Source organism: Leptidea sinapis, chromosome 17 (assembly GCF_905404315.1).
Source record: "Leptidea sinapis chromosome 17, ilLepSina1.1, whole genome shotgun sequence".
Lineage (NCBI taxonomy): Eukaryota > Metazoa > Arthropoda > Insecta > Lepidoptera > Pieridae > Leptidea > Leptidea sinapis.
In genome coordinates this window covers 8,021,239-8,046,100 of record NC_066281.1, presented here as the reverse complement: position 1 = coordinate 8,046,100, position 24,862 = coordinate 8,021,239, and the positions used below count along the sequence as shown (strand labels likewise).

The following is a 24,862-nucleotide window of genomic DNA, read 5'->3' as shown; positions in this document are numbered from 1 at the left end:
GTGGCGTGCACGTGTTGCGTGCCATACGCCTTCAGCCGAGACACGCGATACTGTTTATTCTAACCAATTATAGAATAATAATTATGAGATTTCGGGGAGTTCGCAGAATGTTACCAAGGTTGTAACATATTCTATCTTCATAAACAACATAATTGAAATGTATATAAAGGTATTTTTCCAAATTCAAATTCAAACATTTATAGTCAAAAACTACCACCCATTGGGAAAAGTATGCCTCAGCCCAGAAATAAACGGGAGCTCTGCGGGCTTCTTTTTTTTCATAGAAATCATTTCATAATAATATGGGTACAATGTATAATCGTACAATTAAATTTACTATTTTATTAAATAATAAATTGCTATTCAGGCTATTGCCTGAGGGCGTTTGCTCTATTCCCGGTCTGTGATATCATTAAAAAAGTCACTTATGTTATAGTAGCCTTTGCCACACAAACGCTTTTTAACAACTCATTTGAATTTCGTATTACATTTGTTTTTAACATTTTCTGGGATATTGTTGTGCAAGTATCGCCCCTCAAAGGACTTACTAACTCGACTTAGCCAATGCCTACTGCATTATAAGTTTTCTTTCTTAGCACAGATGTATATAGCGATTCTAGGGTAAAAATAGCACATTTAGTCACAAATTCCGGACGGGAATGTGCATTTTCTTTTTCTATGCGAGTAATAGCAGGTTTTCGACCCGGAAAATAAAGGACTGATTTACGCCATGGACGCCTTATTGGATTCTGATCGTCGCAAAGGAGGAGAAAATTCTTTGCAATAGCGAGTTTTTTTGTATTCTACCCATGGTGGACTGATAGATGCTCGACGCCACGTCAATTATTAAAATCATACATTCATCAATTTTTAATAAAAGTGCTTTGCGCTATCGAATCAATGAATTTCAACATTCTAAATTCAAACCATTTCAATCTCTAGGGAATTTCTACAATTTTCTATATCTCTTTGTTTCGAAAGGAAATAAAGAAGAAATGACATCAAAAAGTAAAGGAATCAATTTTGAGAAAATATATGCCTGGCATTTTATAACTTGGATATTTCCCAAGGCAAGTCTTTTGGACGCGTAAACGCATACTTGCTCTAACAGCCCCCTATTGGACAGTGCATATATTATGACAATCCGCAGCAGTTTTTATGCCTTAAAGAGTTCACTCTGAAATTTCGTCACACTTAATTGTAAGTGGTAGAACAGCAGGTGTGAAAAATGCTATTTGGAATACAAGGGTGTATCGGGCAGTGATAACGTTATAACATTATAAAGGGTGTTAAAAATCCCGTACTATACTTAAGACGTATATTGGTATCAAATAGTGAGAAAATATATACATTTATTTTCAGGAAATAAGGACATTAAAAGAAAAGTGAAAATAATTAATAATGTATGTACCTAAACATAAAAGGACATGGATACGTCTGCACTGCGGCCATCTTGATTTTTCTGTGCCCACACACCCATTTCATTGATGTTACCTGCGAAGAGATTTCGGGACCGCGCATAGCTTGCACTCTTACGAATTAAAAAAAGCGTGTGCATCTCAGAACAGAATTGATAACTTGAACTTATCTAAGTTGAACTGTTTAATATTGAAATTGTTTCACTTCAAAAGCTTAGGTTATCACTTTTAATTTATGTATATTATTATGATAAAATATCATTATTCAATCCTATAAAAGTAATAATTGGTTAGAGTGAGAGAGGAGAAGCCTGCCTACCGCTGCCGAAGGCGCGACAGAAAGGGAAACCAGACAGACTGGGGCCGTAACGCGTTACGTTACGAAGCGGTTTACCCTCCCATAAGAAGGTATAGCAACTGTTATTACAGAAGACCTAATGCGACAGTTGTAAACAAACAAAAATAATATTATATGCAAACAACAAGCAAATCAATCTTAAGCTAATCATACAATAAATCAAATCAAATTAAATCAAATCAAAATCAGTTTATTCACGTAGGTCACGGAAATGACACTTGTGAATGTCAAAAAAAAAAAAATATTCTTATTGAATCTACCGCTACTTCGTAAAGGGTTGAGCTAACGAGAAGAATAGCATTCAATAATACATTACAAACCAAACATTACATTAGATATAATATATTACACTAGAATATACAAAAAACTTGAACATACAACTATTTACCATAATAACATATAAATGAAAATTTGAAGATGAAGCTTGGGGCTTATCTTCGATATACAGGACAATATGCCCTTAATCAATTTTTATGTGCAGCAACATGTACCTTACAGACAGAGAGAGTCTACAGTTTCATCTTGTAATTTCTGCTGTGTATCAAAATGTTTTCAGATTCAATATTCGAGATTTGAAAACTAAAAATCACCTCCAAGAACTATTGTAACAATATATAGAGCAAATATTGACATACTACAAACAACTCTAGACTCCCAATCGCCTATTTAAAGGTCGTCAAAAATGTCCGAGCGGCGTTAACATAACAATATTCATTCAAATTAACACCTTATTATGTGGCAGTAATGTACAAAGTTTATAAACAAAAACTCTACCTAATAGACGCGTAGGTAAAGTTTTCCTTCAGACAATTTCATTTAAATGTACGGGTCAAAATAAACAGAGAATTAGGTCAATAACTTGCGACCTTTTTGTAGAAACAGAGCTAGTTTAATGTGACTTAAATAAAAGAATTATATTGGCTCCATAATTTCATTACCAACGTTTGGGTAAGTTTTCTTCTTGGTAATAAAGTCTCAGGTTTAAACGGAAACATTTTAAGGGGATTGGTCACGCGACGTGATTTGCGTTTTCAAATGACTCCTTGTTAACCGCTCGATTTCACGAAACAAAGCTAAAGCCAGGATAATACATTAATTGTAGCTAACGGAGCCAAATTATTATATTTTATTAGAACTGAATCTTATTTCTTATATTTATAATTATAACATAGTTATAAAAACAACATTATGTTTTATAAATATAAAAAATAGAGTCTGACCGGCGTTGGCTCACTACAATTCCGCCGGTGGTTATGGCGACAGACTGACGTACTTCCGCACAATGAGTGCCGTTCCCAAAATAGCTATCTTCTGTATCTGACCCTTAATCCAGATATTTAGCGAGAGCCTCTTGAGATAATGGTCGAGGCTCTTTGCTATAAATTCTTTCATTATAATATTATATTTCATCTATATTGTATGTTTTTTTTTGCGTTTGTAACCTTAATCGTAACTTTATTACCAAAACGAATAATGAGTATATATTTTAAGATTTTTGGCTAATAAAAAAGGAAAACCAATAATGAAAGTATGTTTGTTGCATCATTTTACATATTATATTGTAATTGAAATTATTTGTAAATCGATGGAAATGTAAATATTGCTATAAAAGAGTGGCAATTAGTTTCTTGCTACTTCTTCTCATTAGCTCAACCCTTTACGAAGTAGCGGTAGATTCAATAAGAAAAATATTTTTTTGACATTCATAAGTGCCATTTCCGTGACCTACATGAATAAAGTGATTTTGATTTGATTTGATTTGAATCTAGTTGCCAAAAAGAGTTAGCAAAATAATATCTACATAAAAGGGATGCGAAGTGAATTAAATCAAACAGGTGTTCGGAATGTTATTATTTAATATATGATACCTATTGTAATGTGGTACTTATTTTGAATAAGTTGATATAAATAGAATTCCATTTAAATTCTTCACGGTCTTGAGGATAACATTGGTTTTGATCCATAGCCTTGGAATTACTTACCAAAGTCTTCCCTAATTGGTATTAAGGGCTAACATCTACGTCGGCGTGGAAATGGCCTTTCATATCCAGTTACTAATGACGTTCCAAAGTTTTTCCTTATTTTTTTTTGGTTTCTATAATAAGTGCCAAAACAATGATGCAGTTATACGATTTCTAAATCTAACCGTATGACTGTGAACTTTTTTTTATCATTTATGCACATTATTATACTCGGGTTTTTAGCTTTTCAAGAGAGAAAATATAATATTACCTAAGTTAAGTGTTCTTTTTTATTAAGTAATTCAATTTTAATGAAAATTTGTGACACATTGTCAATAAAACCACCTAAAACACCCTAAAATTTTTTAAACATATAACAGTTTCTGTGGGTAAACCGTAATAGGTACGTAGATATAGTGTGTCGGGGATTTTTTTGTAGATATTCTAAAGTTCTATAATTCTTTACAATATTTTATTGTTCTATCTATACCTGTTTTGGCAGTGTTCACCACGAAAACTCTCTCTTATTTTATTTATATTTATATATAAACCTTTGTGTTAATCCAGAGTGTCAGCTTCCTGCATATCAAATTTTATCAAAACTGGTCCAGCCAACTGCACGTGAAGAAGTGTGATAAACTATTATATTATTTATTGTAACTCCTACAATTTTTGTACCACATGCATGAATACCTAGAAGATTTTTTGCTACTTACTGACACTTATCGTATTATTTTGGATAATTCACACTACACCTCTATTAAATTATAGCCAAAATGTTATTCTGATTTCATTTTCATTAAAATCCATTAAGTAGTTTTTGCGTAAAGGAGTAACAAACATACATCCATACATTCTTACAAACTTTCGCATTTATAATATTAGTAGGATTAGTAGGACGAAGCCGGGTAGATATCAGAAATCCTTGGTAAAAAGTATAACTTTTGACATTCACATGTTTTTGAAAGTACATTTAGCATAGTATTTTCTTTGTTTAACGCGTTACATATTTAAATAAAACACTTTTGAAGCAAACACTTTTATAGCAAAGCAAATACCACCTCTCCGAGACAATAAATAGTGCTAAACTTCATAATGACAACTATGACAAATACTATCTTGACTCATTTCAACCGCAGTCCCCCTGAATACGAGATCTGGAAAGGTCATGAAACGTTGGGTTAACTAAAATAAAAAAAAAATTAAATTTTTACGCAAATATCTAATGTAAAAACACAGTTACAATTACACGCGTTTTAATCCTTTAAAAGTGTGTTATTTAAAAAAATAAAACTGCGTTTAAAAAAACCGACTTCAAAAACTGAAAAGTATCAAATAACTAAAAATTTAATTTAATACACCTCTTAGCAAACCTTTACCTTTAATATTAATAAAATACTATTATTTTTATGTGCTACCTATTGATAGGTTTTAAGTCAGTCCCAAGCCCTAAACAAAATAAAACTTAATATTATAAACAGCTTACTTACTGTATTTATTTAGGTTGTCTGGCCACGAGTGTCTGTCCGCTTTAGTTGTTTTGTTCTAGACGAAGCTATCCCGCTCAAAGTCACGCGTTGCGAGTGTAGGTACGTTTATTACATTTGGCTTGGCACCGACTTCAAAGCTATCATTATGTAGCACATACAAATAATAGTATTTTATTAATTTTAAAGGTAAAGGTTCGCATAAGAGGTGTATTAAATTAAATTTTTAGTTATTTGATACTTTTCAGTTTTTGAAGTCGGTTTTCAAATCAAATCAAATCAAAATATTTTATTGCAAGTCACATTTTACAGCAGGGTGGTAGGTCTATTAATGGGTAGACAATATGTGACGCCCTGCAAGGGCACAGCAATGTTATACATGAAATAAATAAGTCTTATACATTTTATACATTCTTATGATATTAAAAATACATTCTTGTACTATATTGTAACTACTCTTAGTCTAATTAAAAAATTCGGGTAAATCGTAGAAGCATTTTGAAACTAAAAAATAATTAAGATATCTTTTAAATATAGAAGGTTTCTCTTTATTTTTAATATCATTTGGGATGTGATTATAAATTTTTATTGCCATATGGTGAGGGCTCGATGACACTAATGACATACTTATTTGGGGAATTTTTAATTTGTTTAAATTTCTATTATTTCGCTTGTTATTTGGTAGTATTGAGTATGTTTTTTAACAAATTTACAGGCTTCTAGGATGTAAATTGAAGTAAGAGTTAAAATTTTGTGTTTCATAACATATGGTCTTCATGAATCTATCTGCTGAATATTTTTTAAAATTCTGATACATTTTTTCTGCTGAATAAATATATCTTTTATTTCACTACAGTTTCCCCATATTAATATTCCATATGATAATCTAGAATATGCATATGCATAATAAGCAGCAAGGGCAGATTTGAAATCTGTTACGCGTTTTAGTTGGTAAAGAGCATAAGTAAAAGATGACATTTAGCTTTTTAATTTCTGTAGATATGGCTTCCATGTCAAGTGTGAGTCTAAATCAATTCCCAGTAGTGTAGCTGTGTCAACTGTTTCAAGTTGTGAATTTCTGTAAGAATATGATATATTTAAGGGGGATTTTTGATAAGGTTTAAAAGGTATAATTTTAGTTTTATTAATATTAAGTTCAAGATTATTATTCTTTAGCCAACAAAAGATTTTGTCCATTGTAATATTTAAGTTTTCTTCTAGTTGTTTTAAATTAGAGCATGGGATCAAAATAGAAATGTCATCAGCAAAAAGAGTACAATCATCGTCTATTAAGTTAGGAAGATTATTTATGTTTTTTTTCAAACGTAGTTTTATTTTTTATTTTTTGCGTTTTAGTGTCAGTTAGTAATAATATATAATAAACCTGAATGAGAACTTAAGAAAAAAGCCGTACATAGAAAACAATTATGTCATCCAAATAGACGAAAATTTTCGCATAAATGTTCATAAAATAAATACTCGGCCAAACTATGTTAAATTTTTATGGGACCAAATGTCAACTATTTCGCACCAAACGAAATTACTTAATAAATAAAGAATTACGTAAATCCTTTTTGAAGTCGGATAAAAAGTACACTTAGCTTTTGACATTCATAAGTGTCATTTATTTTACGTTAATGGAGAAAGTGATTTTGAAAGCACATTATACCTATAAGTTTTGATATTAATTAGTGTCGTTTATTTGACCTGAATGAATAAAACTTTGAGAGCGCAGATAACTATTGGTATTCATAAGTGTAATTTATAGCCTGTATAGCCGAGTGGTTCTACGTTCTTCTAAAGATCCTACCTACTAAGCTAGAGGTCCCGGGTTCGTATCCCGGTAGGTGTAAGCATTTATATGATGAATATGGATGTTTGTTTCCGAGTCATGGATGTTTAAATGTATTTATGTATGTTTATGTGTATGTTTATATGTATGTTTATATGAATTTATGTATGTTTAAGTAAGTATATTGTATTAAATATATCATTGTCTTGTAACCCATAACACATGCTATATATGCTTAACTTGGGGCAAGATAATTTCTGTAAAAGGTGTGTCAATATATTATATATTATATTATTATTACTTAATCCAAAATGAATGTGTGATTTTGAAAGTAACTATAAATTTTAATATTCATAAGTATCATTAATTAGACCTATTGAATAAAATGATTTTGATTTGATTTGAATCATGTTTGTATCCTAGCCGTGTTTGGGTTTAGTATATCGTATTTTTCTGTATATAAATACCCTTTCTGTACATTGTAAATATATTGCCCCCATTACAATTTCTCCTTACTCGCCCTACTTGTAACAAAGTTAATCGTAATAGTTATTTATGCAACTGTTGTGTAATAAGGGGTATTAAAATGCGAATGTGAGTTTATGTGGGTGATAATAGTATCACATGAGTGTTTCTATGCCTAATTATCAACAGTTGCATACAAGACTTATCTACACCCATAATATGAATCCCCTATAAAAGATTCTGAAACAGTTAGCTTGCTGCTAACTTTAAAAACGCCATCATTATAATATCATTATATCATCCAAAGTAGTGTTATAATGTTGTACTGAATTTCATTACAACATTCGTTTGGATGATGTAACGGTTATTAGGACATTGGGTGTTTTAATGTTGGCAATAAGCTAACTGTTTTAGAATCTTTAATAGAGGATTTAAAGCATGGGTGTAGATAAATAGAATTATTTATTGCCGTATATGCCGCATTAATTGTCTAGAATTAGAGAGATTGTTGAGTCCCTAAGAGCAATATTGACATTACATTCTGTATATATGACATAAGTGCCCACTGAATATCGTCATTTTTATATTTAAACACGCTGACCCAGCAAACGAATTGCCATACAAATTAATAAAAAATAAAATAAAAATATAATAAATAATAAAATTTGGTCTATAAAACTACCCGGAGGAGTTTGGTAACAAACACCCAGCTCGAGAATTTTATATATTAGATTTTCTTTCTAACTATTTAGTTACATTGTTTTCAAGTTAGTATGTTATTATTTAAATTATTTGTAATTTTTTAGCAAACAGTTTAAAAATAGCTAAAAGCCAACTAATGATACCATGACCCTTAAACTTGGTATTGAGTAAAAACAGACACCTATACAGAAATAATACTCAAATACAAATATTTTATTTTATCTCAAAAGAAAACGTATTATACAAAAATCCATGTACAAGTTACTACATACTACACAACATTATACATCACAACCTTTCGGTATAAACATTACATTGTGATTCCTCTGGTGTTGCAAGAGAATGTGGGCGGCGGTGATCACTTAACACCAGGTGACCCGTACGCTCGTTTGTCCTGCTATTCCATAAAAAAAGAAGAAGTCTACATACTTAAGTTTGGTAAATGCATCTAGGTAAGTAGGTACGAAGTTTTTATTGATAGGACTTCTTAAAAAACATAATAAGGTACAAAATCAAACCTATGTATTGCTAAATTCTTAAAATAGCATTGCAAATACGTTGTCTACAAAGCTTTGAGCCGCTTGGAGTATCCCTTTTACAGCCCTTATAGAAGCTTTCAAGACGCCAGTTTTGTCTTGTTACAAAAGGCTCAAAAGCTCTTTGATCGCCAGCGACGCGTTTCCAACTGAAACATATTGGCTCGTGCAATTTTGTTTCATGCTTCTGTGAGATTAATGACTTTATTGTATCGAATACTATTGATTCCGGCGAGTGAAACGAATAGGGATTACTAAGGGCTATTCGATGTAGAAGATCCATCCTAAGACAGTGTTGAGATTAAAACGAAGTTGCGTAGAGATGTGGTTTCACTCTGTATCTTCTACGGCATTTATCAAGGGGAGCGCTCTGACGAATTGTTCGAGTTGTTTTTTTATGAAAATAAGGGACGAGACGAGCAGGACGTTTAGCTGATAGTATTTGATACGCCCTACCCATTACAAGCAGTGCCGCTCAGGATTCTTGAGATACCCAAAAATTCTGAGCGGCACTACAATTGCGCTCGTCACCTTGAGATATGTCTCAAGGATGTTAAGTCTCATTTGCCCAGTAATTTCACTAGCTACGGCGCATTTCAGACCAAAACACAGAAATATTTACACATTACTGCTTCACGGCAGAAATAAGCGCCGTTGTGGTACCCATAATCTAGCCTGTACAAAGAAGCCTCCCTCTGGTAAAGTTGATACCAGCAGCCCACCCCTACCATCGGAAATTACGTCAAAATGAAAACGCACCATGTTCTTCTGCACCAATTTCATGCCTCGAACAGGCATCTTTACCGGCTGTAGTTTTTCTGAACGGATTTGAGTTAGGAAACTTCAAGATTAGAGCATACTTCCAACTTGAAGGCCGGCAACACATCTCTTGGACCCTTAGTGTTGCGGATGTCCATGGGTTCCTCACCATTTCCCCTCACGTGGACCCTTTGTGTCGCGGATGTCCATGGGTTCCTCACCACTTCCCATCACGTGGAACCTTAGTGTTGCGGATGTCCATGGGTTCCTCACCATTTCCCCTCACGTGGACCCTTAGTGTCGCGGATGTCCATGGGTTCCTCACCACTTCCCATCACGTGGAACCTTAGTGTTGCGGATGTCCATGGGTTCCTCACCATTTTCCCTCACGTGGACCCTTAGTGTTGCGGATGTCCATGGGTTCCTCACCATTTCCCCTCACGTGGGCCCTTACTGTTGCGGATGTCCATGGGTTCCTCACCACTTCTCATTACGTGGACACTTAGTGTTGCGGATGTCCATGGGTTCCCATCACGTTAGCCTCTAGCTAGTTTGCCCCATCTTATATAAAAAGACCCTACCGTTTTGCGACTGCAAATGGGAATCACAAACAAATTAGTTGTTTACTCGCTCTGATTGCCAAACTCGCACGAAGTCGCCGTTATGTATATATGCCGTACGCAGTCTTGCTGTATTTCCTATGGTTAGTGTCGAGAATTGCGTGAAGTACTACAGTTCTGTGCATTATTTCACAGTGGAGTGGATGCCTCAATAGGGTATATATAACATAATTTTATGTAACAAAAACACCAAGGTAAATTTTAATATCACCGAAATAATATATATAGCATACTTCATAATATAGCATACATGTGTTGACAGTTGTGTTTACATGGACTTTGACGTCAAACTGCGCTTCAACCAATAGCATTGCGTTGATGCCTCTAAATTTTTCATATCAATTTATCAGTATCAGATTGTGTAACGAATGCTGAAGAAGCCGAAAAAGGTGGAACTTAGAAGGTGCAAAATCAGTGCTAAATAGCGGATGTATTGACACCCCACAAACTATCTGAGTGGCTAAGATTGTGTCTAGAGTTATTGTAATGAAAGACCACACCTTTTATATAGTTCAATTCCGGCCAATTTGTCTCAACATCTTCCTTTAATTTCATCAGTTGGCAGCTTAGAGATACCAATCGATGGTTCTGGCAGGCGGTAAAAGCTCACAATTTACCAATCAACCCGCGTCTTGTCACAGTCTATGAAGCCTGCCAGACTTCTGACCACGACCTTTTTCGGACGTTATCGAGCTTGCTCCACTTTTCAGCACGATCAATGATCAATCTCTTCATCAGGTGTCTTTCAGTGTCATGTGTCGCCAAAATATCGAGCTCTTTTCATATGGGTCAAAATAGTTTTGTCGTCAATTCCCAGTTCGTTAGCTATGTCGCCTACTGATATGCCGATCTTGCTCCACTTCTTCAAAAATAGCACCCATTTAATCCGTAACAGGGCGACCACAGCGAGGTGCGTTTTTTATGTCAAAAACCGGTATTTAAAACGCTTAACGGCCGTTCCCAATACTCAGTCTATCTCTTACTCGAGAAAAAAATCGTACATCCGTAAATCCGTACACGCTGTCTATCAGTGGGACGACGTATAGTTTACCAGCGATAGAAGTTTGCATGGAAATTGCAATTCACGCGTCCCAATATAAGGCGATAAGAATGACTTACCGGTTATTGGGAGAGCTTCAGATTATTGACAGTAGAAGGTAGTAATTTATCTCTATCTGTAGATAGTATATTGAGAACGACCGTAAACCAACTTTGTACCGATCTTGCTAAAGAATGAGGTCCATAAAGTTCTCAAATTTTTTTCGCGGCTCGCGTTGTTTTTTCCTTTATTGTAATGACATTTTTATAATTCCAATTTTTTCATCAGATTCATTCATTTTGACAGTTCATCATCAGACATTGCATCGTTCGTAAAATTTTGTTTTTCTAATTTGTTTGTTTTTTGAAATGAGACCCCAAATATAAACTTTTTAATGTCATCATAACCAGCCAAATACAAATAGTAAAGCCAAAGATTTTGTAGTTCAAGCTTACACATATTAATATTCGAAAAGACTTTTTCCCCAACAATTTAATTCAGACTACGAGTATGTTGCTGGAAATCAAACCGCTGTCAGCTATTTCGGCCAACGGAAGCAGCTTTCTGCCAAGCTATCCATCGCGGAAATACTGACAGTATTCTCGGTAAAACTCCTCGTTGTAGTGATAGTTTTAACTTCATGTAAACATATTAAGTAACTTATGCAATATTAATATAATAATAAAGTTATGAAAATTGTTATGTTGCATATCTGTGGTATCTTCTATATGTATATTTTATTATCTATACATATAAATGAGATTGGAGTGTCTGTTTGTAATATTGAAATAACCGTTTTTTACTACATGTACATGAATATATAATATATATAAGGTACATACACCAAAATAACATTTTTTACAATTTTTGTCTGTCTGTTTGTTCCGGCTAATCTCTGTAATGGCTGGACCGATTTTGACAGGACTTTTATTGGCACGTAGCTGATGTAATAAAGAGTAACTTCGTCCTTAGTCGTTCACTCTTGACAGAGTGGTCGTGGTTGCTTGATGAGAATGTAGGTACACACAAGACGTATCTGTGGTGGATGATGCAGCCCTCGCAATGCGCCTCCACTTGCCAGGATCTTCAGCGTTACGTGGTTTGTGTCGCAGCCAGGTCTGTCCAACGAGTAGGTGACCGACCTCGTGACCGTTTGCCTTCCACTCGTTCTTGGACGAAGAGTCGTTGTTAACCTGCTTGTTCCTGAGCTATTTCCGGATTCAGAAAAGTTTGCAGTCTGGTGTTGATAACATGAAGGAGGACCTTGCTGGCATGTGAGATCAGAGCTATGAGTCTGTACTTGCTACATTTTTTGTGGACCCCTTCTTGTGTAGTGGTACAAACACGGAGTGAGCCCAGTCTTTAGGTCATTTTTCTGTGTCCCAAACACGATTGCAGATTACATGCAGCATTTCAACTCCGTGTTCCCCCATTGCTTTGAAGATCTCTATCGGGATGTCGTCACTTCCTACAGCTTTGTTTTTCTTCAGGTGATGAATTGCGGCTCTAATTTCACTCATCAGCACACTAGGTTCTTTATCATTATAGGTACCCTCCAAAGAAGCACTACTGTTAACCGATGATGTACTGCTGTCGGTAAAAAGATCCTCGCAGTATGCTCTCCACACGCCCACGATATCCATGATTTCCGTTACAATCGCTCCATTTGAGTTCTCGACAGCCCAGGTTTTCGGTTTGAATTTTCGAGTGATGCAACGAATCTTCTTAAATAAATCTTTTGTTTCGTGGCACTTTGGCACTGCGTTTTTTTCCACCTCTAAGCAGATGTTTCTGAGATAGTTTTTACGATCTCTGCGAGAAGAAGATTGAATTTGAGCACCCATTGAATTTAGATCCTGGACTAATGCACACTTGGCTTTCATCTCACGCCGGCGTTCTACGAGGCACCATGTGTCATCAGACAACCAGTGCTGACGTTTGCCTGTAGTTTGCATAGGCTGCGACAAGCGTACGGTATCTTTTATTTGCTCTTTTGCAGATTGCCAGATTGAGTCAGGGTCGTCAGTTAGCGGTTTTGACCTCCACGTGTTAATTTCGGCTGACAATTTCTTCGTAAAAGCTGTTTGGTCCACTATTTTGAGGTTCCTACAAATTTTACGAGGTATGGAGTTTCGTAACTTAACTTTGAGATTGCACACAAGAAATTGATGGTGTGACTGACAATCGGCACCGGGCAATGTGTGTGCGTTCGTAATTTAACTTCGCCATCTAGATCTAACAAGTATTTAGTCAATCTGATTCTTGTGCTTACCATCAGGAGTCGTCCAGGTGTATAACCGTCTGCGGTGTTGCTGGAATACGGTATTCATGATAGTGAGGCCGTTGTCAGCAGCGAACTGGAGTAATCTCCCCCCTCGAACATTTCTTTGCCCGAGAGCATAACCACCCACAACATCCCGCAGACCCTCATCCATACGCGTATCCCTCACTTTAGCGTTAAAATCGCCAAGTATAATCAGTAGTTCTTTATTTGGTATTTGTGCAATTGAGGATTCAATGTCATTGTAGAAGTTTTCTACATCGTTGTCTTCCGCCATACTGGTGTGTGAATACACCTGTACAATGTTCAATGGGGTGGGTGATGCATCGAGCTTCATTGTTATAATTCGATTGCTGACGGGGTTATAACCTAGCACCGATTTAGTCCAAAATTTAGGAATTCCGATGGCCACGATTAGCTGGTTGTATCGTCTCATGAATAATAGATGGTGTGTTTATCCAAGTCGCTGTGGCCGCTATTTCTCCAGTGAGTCTCGCTAAAACCGGTGATAACGGAGTCGCATCGTTGAACTTCCTTATCCAGGATATGTAATTTACCTTCATCGAGCAGCCCACGCACATTAAAAGTGCCTATACGGATGTTCTTGCGCAATTGGATTTTCCTTCCAGTCGCATAATTTCCGGGGTTGCCTACGTTCCCTCGGCCGGTAGCCAATTTCACACTTTGAGTCCCGGAAAACTCAAAGCGCCGGTTGCTACGTGGATCGTCAGGCGAATGACTTTTCTATCTTGGGTATATTCATCATCATCATTCAACTCTCGTGGGAATAGGTAATGTAGTAGTTTCCCGTTGCTTTCTACATCGTGGTACTACGGACTCAGTGTCCATAGAATTCTGTTAGTGAACCGGTTCAGACTAAACTTACATACGCTTCACCACAGTACTGATGGCTGCCGCTGCCCTTCATCAGGATTCAAACATAAAGCCTCTGTGGCCCTTCCGCTGCATTGGTCGTATTGACATCCCTTGTCTCCGCCCAATCCACCGTTGAGGTCTTCACCCGTGACCCTGGGCAAGGGTTCGGCGATATACCCCGCAGGACTGGGTCCCTGCTGAACTTAGCTGTCTAAACACTCCGGCCTACTGAAGTGCAAGATGGCCCCCCCTCGACATGGACATGCCAGACAGGAATTGCCCAAGTGAGGAGTAGAGAAGGTGACTGTACTCCCCCAGGGGCCGGGTTAATGGACGTGTATGTATCCACGTCCAAAAAGCAAGGAGTAACTTACGCTACGTTTATTTTAGAAAAATTGTTTTATTTTAGAAAAATAAATTAACGTTGCTATGTCCAAGAAACGGTTTAACTCTAAAAATTGTTTATATGGCAAAACAACGTTTGGCGGGTCAGCCAGTATCTAATATTAATGGATTTCCACCTATATATTAACTCATCACGATATCTCTGGAACCATAAGGCGTAGAAACTTGAAATTTACCAGGAATATTCCTTTCGCCGAGTAAACGTCAGCTAAAGGTTTTACGAAATTCCATCCGCAATAGTTTTATTTTATTATGAACAGAATGACGTCTGTCGGGTCAGCTAGTCCATATATAAATATGTTGCCGTATCTATATTAACCTAACAATAACAATTCAGTAATAAAACTCCGTTTCATTTGATCCAAATAAAGAAAATAAGTCGTTATAACTTATTTTAAGAATAACGCGTTCAGCCGTGTTCTATTTTACTATTTGTAAGGGGGTTTTGTCGCCCTGTTTCGTATGTGTTCCATTGACCTATATTCACGGCCTTGAACCCCTCCCTCCGTTCTCTTGAGTTCCCGTGACGTCATAAGCAGCCCTTCACAATGAGTGCCTGTGTAATGGGGCATATATTGTGTATGGTGTAAATGTGACTGTTTTTGATTTCTTCACAGTTATTTTAGTGTTTTGAACACCTTTCATCTTTCTATATTAAACGTTGAGAAATATAAAAAATCTTATAATATAAAAATTAACCAATTTTTTGCAATACACTATGTGTTTGGTTATTTTTCAACAGAGTTATAGGTTTTTTAAATATGAGAGAGCAAAGTGGCAAGTCAGTCAGATTTTTTTATTTTTATTAAAATAAGTGTCGTGATGAGCAGGATCATTCAGCTGATGGTAATTGATACGCCCTGCCCATTAAAATACAGTGTCGCTCAGGATTCTTGAAATACCTAAAAATTCTGAGCGGCACTAGAACTGCGCTCGTCACCTTGAAACATAAGATGTCAAGTCTCATTTGCCCAGTAATTTCACTAGCTACGGCGAACTTCGGACCGAAACACAGTAATGCTTCACGGCAGAAATAGGCGCCGTTGTGATACCCATAATCTAGCCAGCATCCTGTGCAAAGAAGCCTCCCACTGGTAAAAGTCAGTCAGATCGAAAGCGAAACACAGTCGCCGATGAACATCAAAAATACCAGAGATCAAGAAATGCGTGGTCAAATGATCTTCGACGGGCGTATGCTCTAAACTTGAAGGACCCTTTGTCCAGGATTAGCCCGCAAATGATTCCTTAAAGTGGCTGTGCGAGGCAAAAAGTTTCCAGTGACACACTCTGTTGCTGAATACTAGAAATCAATGTGATGCGGGTAAAAATTTCGTGTTTTGTTGTAATACCCAAAAACTGTTGTAAATCTACTGCTGTTATCAACTTGGCCAGCTCATCTACGCACTCCCTGTGATATATGCGGTAGAAGATACATTGAGACCCCTCATCTCTATCGCCAAAGAATCAAGCCGATCAGAGATGACTTGATCGTCGATGATTTGAGAAAATCTTCCTTCTTAGCCCCCATGTGAAGGTGAGCATAGTCTTACAGCTCCATATTAGGCTGAATTTGTTGCTTATAAAGTTGAAGCGGTGGCTTGTAGTAAAGTACCGTCTTCCCTTACTGGGTATACCAAACTTTTCAAGGGGCTATATCGTGATTATTTAAAAGTTCTGCATACTCACATTATGTTTCACAACACTAATGGAAAATACACATTGCTTATTAATGGTCTTAAGAGAACCTTACCTGGTGTTAAGTGATCACCGCCGCCGAAGTTCTCTTGCAATACCATAGGAATCACAGGAGCGTTGCCGCCCTTTAAGGAAGGTGTACGCGCTTTTTATTACTGTCCCGGAAACAAGGAAGATCATCCTACAGTTTAGTCGTACGTGGAAGAAAGCTCCTTGAAAACCGCACTGTGGAGGTACGCAACACATTCAGATGGTGGGGTGATATCCTAATTTGTGGCGTGTCGTGCGAAATTCTCAACACTCCCCGTGATAAATGCGGTAGAAGATACACAGTGAAGCGACCTCTCTACGCAAGGCCAAGGTGATTCACAGAGCACTGGCTCCCCGACACTATTAACTTCACAACACTTCGTAAATGTGACAGTAATATTCTCAAATGATTGAAACCTATAATGGTATTATATTTTCTAGAGGGACGGAAAATATTAAAACCTTTTTTATTACAAATAAGTTTATTATGTAAAGATTGTAATAATTTATGACCAATGACAATATTATGACCGATATTTAATGAAAAAAAGCCAATCGGCGAAATTGGGTTATGTATTTTTTATGATAGTCGGCTTTTGAATTTGAATACGAAATTTAAGAAATGACAGAGCCAGGTAAGAAAATGGCTGCTGAAAAGCAGTCAAAAAACGTGACAAATCTAAACATCAGAAGTTACTGCAGATTGTTATGTTAATATTGTCTTAGCCAGAGTTTTAGCCAGAGCGACCTACGCTCGTCACCTTGAGACATACGATGTCAAATCTCTTGCCCAGTAATTTCACTAGCTACGGCGCGCTTCGGACCGAAACAAAGAAATGCTTACACATTACTGCTTCAAGGCAGAAATAGGCGCCGTTGTGGTACCCATAATCTAGTCGGCATCCTTTGCAAAGGAGCCTCCCACTATGAGGTATACGATTCACGAGCCATACAGTGAATGTGTTCAAATAGGCCATTCAATACGTCCCTCAGAAATACTGGAAGAACAGCTTTAAAAATTGGTTCCAAAGAATGCAAAAGTATGTAAATAGTGAAGGAATAACTTTGAAAAACAATGAATATATCAAAAATACAATAAGGGACATTATTAATGAGAATACAGAAACTAACAGCATGACCTGAGTAAATGCGGACAATTCTCAATACATGCGTAACGAGTATCAATAAAGACCGCACTGCGGAGGTATCCATTTCATTTGACAGTATGATTTAGTGCGTGATGTATCGAGGAAAATATGAGATATAAAGTAAATATTATTCTCCGATCAATTGATAGCTAATTGACGATTTCTGTGTCATTCTGCTGATAGACCTGTGATATTCATATCAAATATGATATTTTTCTGATGCATCCTTAGAATCAAATTTTTATTCAAGTAGGTGTAAATGTCATCTATTACTAAGAAAAGTAGATCGAGTAAGGCCTGGTCTACATGTAACGATAGATGGCGGCATCAATAACTTTATAAAAGTTATTGTCAAACTTTTTATACGAAAAACTATTGTGATATTGTTAATATGAATTGCAAAGTTGAAAGCGTTTATTTTTTTGTTGAGATTAAAATATATAGTGACAAACACGTACAAGATACTTTAAAATTACGATCGTCATCTTAACTCTTAGTATTATTATTACTTTCCCTGGAACATCATGAACTTGGATATCATCTTCAGCCTTTTAACGTGTGGCGTTTCTCCACGATATGATTCTCATGCAACTTTCTGTTTCCTGAACGATATGATATTCAAACTTTCAAAAAAAAGTGTTTTACCAGCTCCTTTGCACAGGATACTGGCTAGATTATGGGTACCACAACGGCGCTTATTTCTGCCGTGAAGCAGTAATGTGCAAACTGTGTTTCGGTCTGAAGGGCGCCGTAGCTAGTGGAATCACTGGGTAAATGAGACTTAACATCTTATGTCTCAAAGTGACGAGCGCAATTGTTGTGCTCAGAATTGTTGGGGTCTTTCAAGAATCCTGAGCGGCATTGTATTATAATGGGCAGGGCGTATCAATTACCATCAGCTGAACGTTCTGCTCGTCTTGTCTCTTATTTTCATAAAAAAAACACCTTTTTGAAAACGTCATTGCTCCTGTCATTCCTAGCTGTTGCAGAAGAATGCGGGCGGCGGTGATCACTTAATATCAAGTGACCCTTACGCTCGTTTATTCTCTTCTTCCATAAAAAAAATTACTTATTTTATTTAACGCACACTTCGTACCAACTCCTTACGGATATCACTAAAATATGGAAGTATTTTAGTATCAAGTTAAAAAAGGAGTAAACCCAACATTAAAATTAATAATGAACAAATAGAGAGGGTAACCGAGGCCCGAAACCTTGGCTTGCTCATAGACGAAAACTTACGTTTCGAAAAATATATACTTCAGATTGTTCGTAGTTGCTTTTATAGACTGAAAGTACTATACCGAATCAGAAACTCAATAAAAAAAGACCTACGTGTACTCCTCTGTGAATCTTTGATTCTTTCCAAATTTAATTATATGGATGCAGCCATAGGTCCACGCTTATTGGAGCGTACTAAACGTCTCATACAACGTGTTCAAAACACGATATTGTTTCACCATCCCGCGGCGAGACCACGTTACTCCTTATTTGAATAGAGAGTCATTATTTAAAATGGGGAGTCGCATGAAATTGCACTTTGCTACTTTACTATTCGGTATAATAAAGAACGAAATCCCTATTTATCTATTTAAAAAGTTAAAATGGAGAAGTGGTGCTAACATTCCACATAAGACCCGCGCTTCGCACGACTCTTTAAATATACCCATCTTCCACACATCAGCATTTCGTGGTAGCTTTCGCTACGCAGTCACTAAGTGTTGAAATAACCTGCCACTACCACTTCGAAATTTGCACTCAAAGGAATCTTTTAAGAATAACCACAAAAAGCTACTAAGCAAAAACTAAATTAAATACATCGATTATAGTGAGGATGGGTATCAAAATGGATATATTTTATCTATATAATATTATATTACTCATGCATTTTTATATATATTTTTATTAAATACTTGTGTAGCTAGTGGGGATGTAATTTAATGCGTGTATCTGCATCACTACGTGATATATATTTTCTTTTCAGATTTATAAATTTATTAAGTTCTGAGCTTTGTTTGTTAGATATAGATATACGATAAATATTTAAATATTATAATTATTTTTTCACACATTACTGCCAAAATAGCTTGCACGGAAAAAAAAAACATTAGGAAGTTCATAATATCAGTGTTAGGAAAATACGTCCTAATGTTTGCTGAGAACTTTCCTTTTTGCGAATCGCGCTGCTGCCTCGTTTTCTAGTTATTAAATAATCCTTACATGTTTTAAAGATCTCTGTCTTTATTGTTTTTTTAACATTTGTATTGTTATTTTTTCCTTTCTTTATTTAATGTTAATTGTTCATATCTATTGTAATTGTAAAAAAATTGGTGGCAGTTTTTCGCAAATAAAAAATTATTATTATAATTTTTTGTTATCTACTACGTTTCTCAAAAAACTACACAATTAGATCAGTGCTGAAAATGATAAAAAGTGAAAAAAAAAAAAATAGTAGGGTGAAACCTATTTGAAAAGGAAAAGTATATACCAAAAATGAAAGGAAAAATAAATTACGGGAGATAATATGTTTAAGGTTAAAAACGGTTTATCTCGATTTCCGGCAAAACTACAAGTCCTAAAATGGTAAATGTTCGGAAAATTTTAGCCCATCAAAAGGCATTTCATAGAGAATTCATACCTGTTATTTCGTAGCAGCAAAAATATGGCTTACAATTACTTCTCTTCCATTTCCAATGGGTTTCATCCTACTATTTTTTATTTGGTTTCATAAATTATCGAACCTGATCTTAATTTTTTTATTATTTTTATAATTTATTAGATATTTCCAAATACGTAGTAACTTGTACAGCCAACTATGTGAGGAACATTTTAAAGAATATAAATAGTATGTCTCATAAAATTATATGAAGCATAAAATATGAGAAACAGGCAACCACTGTGCAAATTTATGACCAATTTTGTGGGTGGTGTAAAAATTTACGAGTTTTCCAACCTTATCCTCAACAATTATTTAGATAGATGGTAGGTACATGCGAAAATTATATATTTTTGTACCAGGCACGCATAAATAAAAGTAGTTATTCGCGGTATATTCGTTAGGAATTTTAGATGTAGGACGTATTTAACTCGAAACTATGTTGGTCCATTATAATTTACATATGAAGTTGCTGTCTTGTATGAAATATTTGTTTCTATTGATCACGCTATCATGAAATGTTCTAGAAGAAATTTGTGAATCTTTTGCCGGTTGTAGTATACTATTAACTTAGATAATATGTAGATATACATTATTTCTTGTCATTTGGTTGAGTTCTTGTGGCAGGCTTCGTCATGCTCGCTTATGTCATTGCTTGTAGCGGCGTAGTGGGACGGATTGTTCTCTTACCTAAAATATGGTCGAGGTAGGCGATGGCTCGTCTATTCATCATACCCGTGAGCGCTTCTTGGCGTGGCTGAACTGCTATTCGAACTTTGCTTCGTGGTGTGTCAAATATATTATATATTTAATAATTTCATTATAATAAACTATATTCACAGTAATATAAAATGTATATGTCAGGTGACCAGCACGTCCCACACTTTCGAATGCTCTAAAAGAACTGCCTAGTGTTTATAGCTGAGAGAAACATATAATACCAACCTAATAATACGAAACTACCAACATCATAATAAAGTGACATCACCAAGATTTAGCACATGATTTTATAATATTATAATTACTAAAAATATACTTATTATAATAATTAAAACCAATTTAATATTCCCCCTGAAAAGGTGATCTGGAAAGGTCTCGAAAAGTCAGGTTAACTAAATAATAATAAAAATTTAACTTTTCGCCAAAATCTAAATAAAAAAATACAGTTACACGCGTATTAATCCTTTAAAAAGTGTTTATTTAAATTAATGTAAATAATATTAACAGGTGACTAGTAACCTGTTAATATAGAACCTAGATATCTCAAAAAGATTACATACAATACAAAAATGAAATCGAAACTAACGGCCTGCCAGAAAGCGTATCACCGTTCTTCGAGAACACTTCCCTTAAAGCCTCGCCTAGTATCGGAATACTGGGTCTCGAAATCTCGAGCGATTGCCAATTCCGTGGCCATCTGGAGGACAAAGCCAAATTGGCTTCGAAGAAGCTGGGCGTCATAAATAGAGCACAGCAATACTTCAAGCCGGCCCACATTCTAGCTCTCTACAAAGCGCAGGTCCGGCCTCACATGGAGTATTGCTGTCATCTCTGGTCTGGCGTACCCCAGTATCAGCTCGATCCATTTGACCGCGTGCAACGCAGAGCAGCTTGAATTGTCGGGGACCTAGCGATTTGTGAACGGCTTGATCACTTGGTTGCGTAGAGCCGTCGCTTCATTGTGTGTCTTCTACCGCATTTATCACGGGGAGTGTTCCGAGAACCTGATTCCTACCGCCGAATTTCACCTTCGTACGACACGCCACAAGTTACGATATCATCCCCACCATCTGGAGGTGTGGTGGTCCTCCACAGTGCGGTTTTCAAGGAGCTTTCTTCCTCGCACTACGAAGCTGTGGAATGATCTTCCTTGTGCGGTGTTTCCGGTACGATACGACATGGGTACCTTCAAGAAAAGCGCGTACACCTTCCTTAAAGGCCGGCAACGCTCCTGTGATTCCTCTGGTGTTGCAAGAGAGCGTGGGCGGCGGTGATCACTTAACACCAGGTGACCCGTACGCTCGTTTGTCCTCCTATTCCATAAAAAAAAAATGAAAAAAAGCGATGGAAAGGAGTATGTTGAAAATCAGAAAAATCAAAAGATTAGAAGTGGCAGCATTAGGAAAAGAACGAAACTGATAGATGCTCTTGAGTACACTGTAACAAAAAAGTGGCGCTGGGCAGGTCATGTGGCGACTGGAATATTCATGGACAAAAGATGGACAGTAGAAACGACAATTCGGGAAGGACCATCTGGAAAAAGAAAAAGCGGCCTCCCAAGATGGGTAGATGATATAATAAAAATGACAGAAAAAGAATGGAGAGGAAAAGCACAGAAGAGGGTTACATGGAGTAAGCTGGAGGAGACCTATACCCAGAGTGGGGTTCCAATAACAGAACTTTTATATGATACGCGTAGTCTTAAGATAATATCATGTATTCGAAGATTATTGAAATCAATAAAAGGCTTATTATTATTAATTATTCTATTAATAATATCACACTATATATTGTTTTATTTTCGTAGAGTGTGGGGTTGCCCCCGGCATGAGGTCGGGGGAAGGCGAGGGCTCGGAGCTGACGGAGTTCGGAGCGCGGTGGCCCCCGCCCTACTCGCAGGGCTACGGCTGGCGCTCCGCCACGCCGCAGCACCCGCCCTCGCACCACCTGGCGAGGCATTCTCGCTCGCAGCAGGTAACATAATATTCTATACCATCCATTACAATAAGGGAGGAGACTAGCATGGCATTCAGGTGATGGTAATTGATACACCTTACCCATTACAATGCAGTGCCGCTCAACTGCGCTCGCCACCTTCAGACATAAGATTTTATGTCATATTTGCCCAGTAATTCCACTAGCTACGGCGTCCTTCAGACCTGAACACAATAATGCTTACACATAACTGCTTCACGGAAGATAAAGGCGCCGTTTTGGCATCTATAATCTAATTCAGTTCAAAGGCTTCCACTCGTAAATGCCGTTAGTCGCCTGTTATAACCTTGCGCCTCTTCCTTTTATGCCCCGGGAATGCACAGGGCAAGGTATTTCATACCAGCAACTACAGTAATCCAGTTAAAGTAATAAGTTATGATCACCTCAGGAATTTTGGGTAAATGAGCTCATATCATACTTGTTTAACAGCCTTCCAATTCTATCAGCTCACGGCCGCCTCGATATATTCGACTTGTGGTGGCTGGATGATCCTCTCACCGGTAAATCTGCTTCATGTTTTTTTTGAATTAAAGTTATTATATATTTTTTTTTATATAATAGCTAATAAAATGCTCGCATTATGCTGGAAAATTCTTAATCGGAAATAAAGAACTTTGATTTTGAATAGGAGACTATTTTGGCAGTTTGATGAGAGATATTTAACCCGTATTGTTACAGGACAACCGGCACACCAGCTACGAGGCGGAGGATGCTCGCTCGCGGGCGCGGGGAGGGGTGTACTACTCCCCCCCCGGGACCTCGTACACCATTGTGGAGCGGCCGGCCTCCTCCCACGGCCATCATCCATCTTACTCACATCATTACTCCGCAAAACTCTCCAGAACACCATATGTCGGCTCCTCTACATTAGCGAACAGCGCAGGTAACTAACTTTCTTAGATAATTTATACGCCTAGATAGTCTCTTGCTGTTAGACAACCGATAAAAACAGGCCTCAATAATTAGTTTAGTGTGCGTGACAAGCTACGTCTTACACTCACGATTTGTGTTAGTGTGCTAAACTAATTTTTTTCGACATTTTCAAAGCTGTCAAAGTCTATCTAGACATAAATTATCTAAGATATTCTTATTTTAAACTTCTTAAAACAAAACTTTATTAATTCTCTGTTGCATGAACTAACTTTAGGTATAACAAACTTGTTAAGGTACCCGCGACGTCTCGGGCTCCGTCCGAGCGCTCTTTGCAAGCGAGCCAACCGTTCGAGTAAGTGTAGGTCGTAAATCTTGGAATATCTTGTTCAAGTCTCAGATTGTGGCTCCATCTACAGGATCTACTTTACAGCTGATAACCTACTCAACCGCAAAAATTGCATATTAGGAAATTGACTTGAGATCTTATCTAAGTAGCCCTGTGCTTCCCCGGGGCGTAAAAAGAATAGGGAAGTTTCAGGCCCAAGGGTGTCGTAAGAGGCGACTACGGGCTTTTTAAATGTGGGAGAGTCACGCTGCCGTCTTATGACGGCAGCACAATCGGGCTAGACTCGTCCGGATTATTACCACACTCATGCAGAATACCGGCGTGAAGTAGCAGCCTAGTGCCGCTATGTTTCGCATGGGTTAGTGTCGAGGACCGGCGGCCAAGGAGGAAATATAACCGTGCGTCCAGATTTTTTAAGCGGCAAATCGCCGAAAAATACCGCCGACCATCCCGCGGTGACAGAGCTCTATGCCTGAGTACAGTTCAGACAGGAAACTGTTAGGCGAGCTCTGTTTTCGTTGGATGTCAGGAAGTCGAGCGGGCCGGATAGCATTTCTCCAATCATGCTTAGAACAGTGCCCCTGAGTTGACGCCGGTGCTAACTCGTTTATTCCGGCACTCTTATTCCAATGGCGTAGTTACTCATGGAAGTCAGCCCTTGTTTATCCGATCCAAAAAAAGGAGACAGTTCGGATCCGAC

At 37.0% G+C, this 24,862-nt stretch overlaps 1 protein-coding gene across 1 annotated transcript in view; it reads left to right on the top strand.

Moving 5' to 3' along the window:
* LOC126969134 (whirlin) overlaps positions 1-24,862 on the top strand; it is a 177,486-nt gene that overhangs the window by 9,748 nt on the left and 142,876 nt on the right. Inside the window, exons 2-3 of the mRNA XM_050814445.1 lie at positions 22,756-22,922; positions 23,622-23,826. Of these exons, the coding sequence (XP_050670402.1) occupies positions 22,776-22,922; positions 23,622-23,826 (352 nt within the window). The 5' untranslated portion in view covers positions 22,756-22,775. The remainder of the gene's footprint in view (positions 1-22,755; positions 22,923-23,621; positions 23,827-24,862) is intronic.